This window comes from Rasamsonia emersonii, assembly GCF_000968595.1.
Source record: "Rasamsonia emersonii CBS 393.64 chromosome Unknown ctg1118621760110, whole genome shotgun sequence".
Classification (NCBI taxonomy): domain Eukaryota; kingdom Fungi; phylum Ascomycota; class Eurotiomycetes; order Eurotiales; family Trichocomaceae; genus Rasamsonia; species Rasamsonia emersonii.
The window spans coordinates 1-9,466 of NW_013563179.1; the positions used below are offsets into that span (position 1 = coordinate 1).

At 46.9% G+C, this 9,466-nt stretch overlaps 4 protein-coding genes across 4 annotated transcripts; 1 reads left to right on the forward strand and 3 right to left on the reverse strand.

Annotated features, from left to right (window-relative positions):
- T310_4356 (uncharacterized protein) lies at nucleotides 1–1,617 on the reverse strand (the record flags this gene model as incomplete). The annotated part of the gene is made up of 2 exons (XM_013472770.1): nucleotides 1–1,231; nucleotides 1,576–1,617. Coding segments are annotated over 2 exons (1,273 nt in total), but the record flags the coding sequence as incomplete, so codon positions are not given.
- A 985-nt stretch (nucleotides 1,618–2,602) lies between these two features.
- T310_4357 (uncharacterized protein) lies at nucleotides 2,603–3,224 on the reverse strand (the record flags this gene model as incomplete). The annotated part of the gene is made up of 2 exons (XM_013472771.1): nucleotides 2,603–2,716; nucleotides 2,817–3,224. The coding sequence occupies 2 exons, from the start codon at nucleotides 3,222–3,224 to the stop codon at nucleotides 2,603–2,605; spliced, it is 522 nt and encodes a 173-aa protein (XP_013328225.1).
- A 435-nt stretch (nucleotides 3,225–3,659) lies between these two features.
- On the forward strand, nucleotides 3,660–4,821 carry T310_4358 (uncharacterized protein; the record flags this gene model as incomplete). Its single annotated transcript, XM_013472772.1, has 3 exons — nucleotides 3,660–3,892; nucleotides 3,944–4,280; nucleotides 4,339–4,821. 3 exons carry the CDS (start codon nucleotides 3,660–3,662, stop codon nucleotides 4,819–4,821), a joined length of 1,053 nt encoding a protein of 350 aa, XP_013328226.1.
- Nucleotides 4,822–6,852: 2,031 nt separating this feature from the next.
- T310_4359 (MFS transporter) lies at nucleotides 6,853–8,544 on the reverse strand (the record flags this gene model as incomplete). Its single annotated transcript, XM_013472773.1, has 4 exons — nucleotides 6,853–7,107; nucleotides 7,174–7,743; nucleotides 7,800–8,256; nucleotides 8,315–8,544. 4 exons carry the CDS (start codon nucleotides 8,542–8,544, stop codon nucleotides 6,853–6,855), a joined length of 1,512 nt encoding a protein of 503 aa, XP_013328227.1.
- Between the last annotated feature and the right edge of the window lie 922 nt (nucleotides 8,545–9,466).

The window sequence follows — 9,466 nt, forward strand, 5'->3', positions numbered from 1 at the left end:
CCTTGACCACTTGATCAACTGCTTCACTGATTGGGCTAGGAGGACTGTGTGTACGCTGTTGCCAGAGGTTCTTAATAAGCTTTGCCTGCTTCTCCAGCTCCCTAGCATTCTTTGGTGTCTCAGCGGTCCAGCTAGATGATTGATTGCTATGAGATGTGCCTGGCGGAGTAGGTGTTTTCAACTGAATATGAAGCTGGTCAAGCACCTGCTCTGGTTTATATGGAACCAGGCCTCCTGCAGCAAATCCACTGCATATATTAAATGCTGTCAGTGCATGCGGGCGCACTTGCTGGTAGATTGCAATGAAATCTTCCTTGTCAATATGATTGATGCCGTGCTGCATATAGATCTGTGTTTCCTGCCCATATGCGCGTTTCAATGGCCCAAAGCAGGCAATATCAAGCGGCTGTAATAGATGTGATGAATGTGGTGGAAGATATAGAGGAATGATCATATTCTCAGTGCAGAATTGATCAAATTCAGCAGATGCATGGCTGCTATGGCCATCAAGAATTAGCAGGCGATATCTCCCTGCTGTACAGGCTTTGGTATGTTTATTAAAAACATCCTTCAGCCAACACATCCCAAGCTCATCAGTGGTCCAGCCGTTTTTACTGGTCCCAATTGTCCAGCCCTTTGGTAGTTCTGTATACCAATTAGATTGGTGATTCTGGGCTGCAAAGATAATCATTGGGGGCAGGGCCCAGCCAGCTGAATTGACTCCTTCAATCACAGTCACCCATTCTCGATTCCCTGGTTGAATTGCTCTAGGCCGGCCCCTCATCTCAGAGCCAGTAACAACCTTTGCAGTTGCTATCAATCCCATTGAAAAGCCAGTCTCATCAAAGTTGTAGATATCCTGTTCAGTGATGCCATATTGCTGTACAACCTCAAGAACACGCCGAAACCACTCCCTGATAACCTTTGGATCCTCACATAGAGCCCGTTGATGATCATATCTGCGGCTGTATTTTGATTTGAGCTCATTGTGGCGGTTGACAAATCGTTGCACCCATTTCTCGCTAAGAGGGCTTGGGGATTTCAATCGGCTTGATAGTAGGAGACTGGCCATATCTCGTACAGTGCTGATTCTTGGTGGTAGGCCCCGTTGGTCCATGGATAAGATCCATTTTATAAGTGTAGATTCTTCAGTTGCAGTGAGCTTTCGACTATTAGGCTCTGCATCAACACGTGCAGAACGCCCACGTACGCGGTAGGTCAATGTAGATCGCTTCACATTATATGCTTTCGCAGCCGCTCGAATGCTTTTTATTTGACCTAATTAAATTGCTTTGATGGCAAGCAAAATACGGCCCTCTTGCTGAACTGCTGAATCCGCTTGTTTTGCTTGTTTTGGTGGCATATTTGTAGTTGAAGTTGATGAATATGTCGCGTTGGTTGGTTACGTGGCCCGCTCGGTGTCCTGGCCCGCTCGGTGTCCGATTACGTTATCAGGGGTTGATTAATAATCAGCAAAACAATTCAGATCAGTAATCAAAAAAGCACGCACGCATTCTAAATTATATTTAGAATTCCATCGCAGGCTTTGATCCTATTGGATGTACTCTAGCTCACTGTGGAGATCTTAGCAAATGGAATTCCCAAATTTCTATCCATGGTGGCACGCATCCAGACTGACAGACTCATGTCGTTTTCTAAAGCTTGACTCGGACACCGGATAGTGATTCCGGAAGCAGCGGTCACAGGAGTGTACGCAACATCCAGATGGCTAAAGACATGGTCCCATCGGTCATTGCCCGAGACTGCGCCCCCTTTCCATGCTTGTTTGTGGCAATGAGCTGAGACCTTCCAAAGCAACCTCTTTTCATTAGTCTGTCACGTTGAGCACTTCTTGTTTGCTCTGCTGAATTACGGCGCCACCGAGGATGCATTCAAGCTGCGTGGCGTCTGGGAACGGGGAACGATAGGGACTACCATTGCCGTCTCGCACACCCCCAAGAAAGAAAGGTATGACCTCCATACAGATGTTATGGAGCCGTAGTATTTATCGATACAGGACAAGGTTGATAAATGCAAACCAGGAGTAAGAATACATTAATCTCCATCAGACTTGTAACCATAAAATAACTGAGTACCAGGGACACAAACCGCAGTCGACGTAAGGTAGAAGGTCACCTACGGGTAGCATTCTGAAGGCTTTGCGTAGTGTAGGATATATAGAACTCACAAGACTCAGAATTAGCTGAGGAACGAAAATATTAAAATAACATTTGTCACATAAGCGCAAGTTTTCGACACATTATAATGACCTTGCTTTACCTATGAGCGCGGTAAATTTTTGAATACTAACCATAAAATCACAACCGAGTGCTTGATGTCGACTGTCCAACAAGCCTCGGTCTAACTCTGACGTCACAAGCAACTATCCTTCAGTTCTTAGTACTGTGTATGAGACAAAAATACTCTGTATTCATCTAATAAACTGTTTTTGGTCAGGTACTTACAGAGATCATTTGACAAAATGTATACGGAGAATCTATTTCATTTGGTAAATGACCTCAAAATTGCAAAGGCAAAATAAGCTGAATTCAACTAAGAAGCATGTATATAAATTGACGAAACCAAAGCTAGGATATACGCATTAAGTGGAGTGAATATTGTATATGACAAGAGAAGTCCTTGAATTCGACGATACCGCCCAAGAAGTGTCTCGTAAAGCAATGGCGATGCTGTTCTCGAAAGCTTCAGCATGTATCTGTTCTCATGTTAGCTTCATATAGAAGAAATTTTCGTAGCATGGCAAAATACTTACTTAAGTTTTAGAGATAATGTCAAGTCTACTCATATTGACTTACGCGATTTTCCCGTGCCCACTTCTGCTCAGCTGGAGACTGGCACGGAGGAGGCACGATGCTCTGGATTTTCCACAGCTCTCTCGGAGTCTCGTTGATATGATACTCCCATCGGAACCCCTTTGACTCGAAAAGCGGAGCGATAATGGAGTCCAGTTTCTTCATGTAACGTTGCTGGTGATTCTCGGAGGCGAATTTGACCGCGATATGCTCGATGCAAATGCGAATAAAGTCGTTCACTGGCTCCCCGGCAACATAGAAGCTGTCGCTGGGGATCTCAATGAAAGCCACGTTGACATAGAAGGCTGGGAGACCGATGGATGTGTAAATCTCAGTCAGCTTTTGGGAAAGGCTGTTCTTCTCCTCCGCAGAGAGAAGGTTTGGAGACAGATAGAATCTCAGCAAGGGCATTTTGTGAATGTAAATTTTCGACAAAGAAAAATAGACAACAAGATTGCGAATCTGAAAGAGAAAGTTACATGCGATGTGAATTGTAGTAGTGGTTGCTAAAGGAACACCGGTAGATTATTTATATATTTTATTGTCTATGCATCTACTCCAGAAGAAGCATCATTAACCTATTAGCTCATTATAATTACATAGTAGAAATTGCGAGAATAACTTACTTCAAGCTTCTCCGAGATCGTCCATCCAAATATCAAGATTACGCTATCACTACCATCTTGCATCGGACATGATTAGTGAACAATGGAGAATCACCATCAGCCCCACCAACGAATCTTCCACGGGCAGGGACATACAACTATTTGAGACGGACGCGATATCTAAACATGAGTCGACAATTCTTGTCTGTATGTGCGCGCGTTCTAACCCCTCTTCATCGTGATGGCGGCCAAAAATACCACAGTCCTGGTGACCGGTGTTACCGGGTTTATTGGTGCTCATGTCGCATTGAAGCTTCTCCAAGCAGGGTATACAGTACGAGGTGCTGTGCGTTCGAAGAAGAAGGGTGAATTACTCCTTCAGCAATCCGTTTTTCGCGAGTACACAGATCGATTTCGTGTCGTTGAAGTCTCCAACATAGAGCAAACGGGAACCTTCGACGAGGCTGTCAAAGGGTTGGTGTCTATTACACTGTCGACTGAAAAATCGCTGCTAATATAATACAGGGTTCAGGTCGTGGTACATCTGGCAAGCCCCGTGGTGTTAAATGGAGGTGATCCCGAATCCATGGTTGGTCCGGCCAAAAGAGGAACAATCAGTATACTTCAAAGTGTGCTGAAATACGCCCCTTCAAACTTCTCGCACTTTGTTTTTATGTCTTCCATTGCCGCCATGGTTCGAAGGGATGTTGCTCCTGGTTATGTGTTTACCGAGCGCGATTGGAACCCTCTCACGGAAGAGATTCTTCAAACTATGGATCCCAAGTTGGCCAGAAGCATTGCATACTATGCTTCCAAGGCTATCGCAGAGCGTGCTTTGTGGGAGCTCATGGAGACGCACAAGGTGAGCTCCCACCCCGTCTAGAATCTGGTGGATCATGCTTGCTCATAATCTAAATTAGCCTTCGTGGACGGCTTCGGCGGTGAATCCTGCTGTGGTGTCTGGGCCATTCATCCACTCTATTGCGAGACCAGAGGAGCTGAATGATACTGTCAAGACCATCTGGGATATTTTCGCCGGCAAAACCAAGACCATCCCGGAACCTATAGCAGCAGGAGCGTATGTAGACGTGCGCGACGTAGCTGCAGTGTGTCTTTTTGCCGTCGAGCACCCTGACTTGGTGGCTGGTAAAAGGTTTCCGGTCGTTGCTGGTCAAGGACCTCCTCAGGCGGTCGCTGATATACTGAGAGAGCATTATCCTGAGCGCCAGGGCATCATACCAGAGGGAACAAAGGGTGCTGGATATCGGCGTGATTGGAAGTGGGAGGGTTCCCCTTTTTCCTTTTCATCGAAACTGATTGAAGACACGATGCATATCGAATGGATCCCATTTGACAAGTCTGTTCTTGACACCGCGGAATGTTTTCAACGATTTTCTTCTTGATCTCCACTCTAGGATGCCTCAATTTGTATCAAGATCATGTCCGCATCGTCTGTTTTAAGTTGGCGCGCCTGATCATTCTTGTTATTGATATTGAAAGCCAGAAACAGAGACGAATACTTGAAAATCTGCGTAGAGCTATGAGACCACTGCAATTCGACTAAGTCTCTTTAATTATTTTTCTTTTCTTGATCCTTTCGAACAGGAAGACAAAGAGAAATCACGATCAGTGCTGACTAAGCCGTTCGAGAGAGAAATCGCCAAATGCGGCTAGAAGCGTGGAAGCCTGAGGCAGCCAAGGCATCTTCTGCAGCCCGTTTTGTTTTTACTCCTCCCAGCTTCATTACAGGTGTGGTATATGCATGTGATGGATGGACATTAACTCCAAGGCCATGACATCCAGGAGATCTCATAGAAAATCCCGAAATGGGTGTGCCCAGTGCAAACAACGTCATATCAAGGTGGGTATACCCATATCTGAGGTACAGTACATGTACCTCGAGATCTCACGAGGAAATGCCATTTCCACCGCATGATCTTCTGCATGGACCAATTTACAACCCCACATTCTCTTGTTACTTTCTTCTGGGTTTGAAATTTGACAATACAACCCCGTAATGATGTTTTGCTTTTGTGGTCAATCTTGAGCTTTCGCAGGGAATTTTGCAGTTCATTTATCCTCGCACTAAAGCTATGATAGCATTCACTTACTGAAAGTCATTTGAATTCAGTGCGATGAGAAGCGGCCAAGCTGTGACAATTGCAAACAAGCTCTTCGCCAGTGCAGTTTCCTTGCCATGAGGCCGTCAATCCCGTGGTCAAACAATTATAGTGGCAGTGCTCCTTCGAGTCCACCTGAAGTCCCAAAGACAAACTTCGGTCTTCTCTCACAGAATCCGCAATTTAGTCTTAGAGATCTTTCCTTGTTACATAACTTCACCATGTCGACATGTCGTACGATTTCGTCCCAGAGACCAATTCAGAAGCTTTGGGGGACAACAGTTGTTCAAATAGCGTTTAAGCAGACTTTCCTCCTGCATGGGATCCTCGCCGTCTCTGCTCTTCACGTTGCGTTCACGGGATCCGAAGACATCCAAAGTTTGGTCAGTTGTGCAGTGGAGCATCAGAGCATCGCCCTGAGTTCTTTCCAGCATGCACTCACACGGGCTGACCGTCAGCAATGCGATGCGCTCTTCGCTCTCTCCATTTTGACTTTCATCTACACTATCGCACTCACACGAGAAACAAGCTACACTAGTAATTTTTATAACGACACCGATCTCTTTGACTTCAAATGGATTCGAATGGCGCGAGGAATACGAGTCGTCTTGCGAACGCATTTTGACTGGCTCAAAGAGGGTTCATTAAAGTTGTTAGTACCAGATCGGACAGCGAAAACAGAGGAAGAGCAAGGAAACCAACATATGAATGCCGAGACGGATGATATCGATAGTCTCGAGGAGATCTGGCTACAAAATAGTGACAACGAGCTACAGGAAGGCGAAGCGAGCGTGTATGCGGAGACTCTATCTCATCTACAATCAACTCATCGAAAAGTGAGCATGCAACTCAGCGAGCTGCAAGCCGGGAAGCAACACACTCAGCGCACATTCATTGCCGTCTTCAGATGGCTTTTTGATGTGCCTGAGGCATTTATCCAATTGATCGAACAGCATCGTCCTGTAGCACTCATTCTCCTCGCACATTATGCCTCCCTTCTGGCGCAGATTCACCACATGTGGTGGTCTGAGCAAAGCGCGCAAGTGGTCATTAAGCGGGTGCAGGCACTGTTGGAAAGAAAATGGCATAAATGGATTGAAGGGCCGCTGCGGCATTTGAATAGATAACTCGATGATTCTGTGACGACAGAGCAGGCGACAGAACTGAAATTCTATTCTCTATTTCCTCTCTCGACCTTTTGATTGGGAAGTGACAACCACACATCGGAGCCTCAATTAAGCCGTACAAACAATATATCCAAGAGGGAAGATGTGAAGGGAAACAAAATCTATCGAAACCCTCTATCGGAGCTGGCTACAACTTGAGCTGGAATCTCGGGTTCGTTCGAATCCTTTCGCCATAGATATACAGAAGCAAACCAGCAGGGCAGAACAGAAGCGAGATGAATCCTAACAGTGAACAGCCCCAGCCGAGCTGAAGCTTCGAGAACATGGGGTTTCCAGCAAGGGGCAGAAACGCGCCGCCCAACGAACGCAGGATGGTGTTGGCAGCAGACGCGCTAGCAGAGTAGACAGTGAACGCATCCACGAGGTAGGTGCTCACGGACATCTGACCACGAGCAAGTCAGTTTTGTGTATTTCTTTTCTCCTGGCAGGGAAAGCACGGTGTACTCACAAAGCTTGATATCAGACCAATTCCCACGAAGGAGGAGCCTATGATAGGGACAATCCAGTGGACTCGCTCTTGTGTCGCCCATCCGTACCAGAAAAGACCGATTGGAAAGCATGCAGCGCTGAGAACCAATGGAGGAAGGCGATACTCCGGCTTTCTAGGACCACCGGCCGCCAGGCGTCTCACCCAAGCATCGGATACAAGTCCAAAGCCGAGCAAACCAAGTATGAATCCAGTTCCGAGTCCGAGGTAAGAGAGTCCCACCGTTCCTGGAGAAAAGCCATACAGGAGTTCGAAAGTCGCAGGAAAGGTAGTGAAGAGGAGGTAGAGGACGCCGTAGATGAGCGCCGAATATAGTGACAAAATGAAGACGATTGGGGACCGGAATAGCAGCTTGAGCGGGCGTACGATGGAACGAGCGAAAAGTTCGGTCGGTGGAAGACCAGTATCCAGGGCGGACCGAATTGCGGGATTTCCTGTCTCCTTTCGAAGCTTCGCTGCTTTTCGCTCAAGCAGGATAGGCGGATAGGTTTCTCGCATTACGAACATCGACAGCGCTGTCACCACACCACCCTACGGATTGTCAGCGGGAATTTGTCTGGGTGAAAAACAAACGTCAGGGACAGTACAAATATCGCAAGCAGCCAAAATGTCCACCTCCAGCCTTCAGCCTGCGAGAAGAAACCTCCTGCGACAGGTCCAACGACTGGACCCAGCAGCGGACCCATGGCCCAAATGGCCATCACGCCTCCTCTTCTTTCCGGCGAAATCAAGTCGGCGATCGTTCCCGCTCCAATTGTGACTGGGCAACTGCCCGCCAGGCCTGCTAGCAAACGGAAGCCGACGAGCATGCCGATGTTTTTCGCCAGGGCGCACGCGACCATGAAGATCACGAAGAGAACGCTACACAGGCGGTATACGGGAAGCCGACCGTACAGTTCAGAGAGCGGTGCCACGACGGGGGGGCCGAATCCAAAGCCCAGGATGTAGATCGAAACCACGAAAGATCCAAGAACAGTGTTGCCGGAGTGGAAATCCTGCATGACTTCGGTGATTCCAGGGGCGAACATGGACGATGCCAGCGGCCTATAATGAAATTGGATCAGTTTATTTGTTCCGAGACGGTTGTGTCTGTCGTCCTCACGTCAAGAATGTCATCACGGCGACCATGACAATGTTTGGAGCCTTCTTGCGCAACGTCCAGTTCAGTGGCCGTTCGGGATCATCGTCGCCATCCCAATCGACGATGACTACCGAGTCGTGGATTGGAGATATTTTGTTGGCGCCATTCTGAGTATCTGTTCCCGGAAATGAATCACCATAACCAGGAGAAGAGCCTTTCTCAAGTTGAATATCTTGGTCGGCGGATGGCATTGGTTCCATTTAATAACGTCCGGAGCGTATTTTCGGAAGAAAACCACGAGCAGACTTGAGGTCCTTGTATTCGCAAAATAATAGGACACATGGGACCCTTAAATAGCGGAGTGATTGTGCAACCTTTCGACCCGGCCATATTGGTGCCGGAAATCAGATCCTTATGTTTCTTCATAACCATCGGAAACGAAAAGCAAGTTCCATCGATCGCCTGCCTTCTGTATATATACCTGGGCAGCTAGTGTCGTATCCGAGGTCTTTTTGCGTATAGAAGAGCCTGTGATTGGTCCATTTCTGAAGGTCCACACCGTTACATGGCGTTGGCTTCGGATCGCCCCAATCCGGGCCATGCATATGCATAAACGGATCTTGTTCCGACGATCTGATGCCACGATGGGATCGCAAATGTCGTGAGAATTCAGATAACTATGGTCTTGACCAATGGCTCGTCTGGGTTTCCAAAAACGGAAAATTAAATAAAATAAAATAGATGGCGTTAGCTAACTTTGGTGCGGAGATCATTGTACATACAGCTCAAATTATATATCTTTGCTCGCTGAGGTTAGCAAGTGCCTACTGCCACTCGTTTAACCCCCTTTTGGATAACTGTTATGGACCAACAAGAAATGACGCTGTCCAACACAGCAATGCAGGATGAAACAGAAAACCCCGCAAGGCAACAACAGGGAAAGCACACGATCACGTGATCAGTATACCAGAATACCAAGAAGCATGGACTGGTATGATGGTATGATCTACCAAAGGAGTATGTATACCAAGTGGAAGGTATGATGACAAGGTATGATGTCAAGGTTATAAAAGGAAGAAGGTTTCTGGTCATGTATCTAGTCTTTCTCTACTCGTGCTCAATTCATTCATCTAAGTCATTGTTACTAAGATACTTACTTGGGGGTCAGTAAGA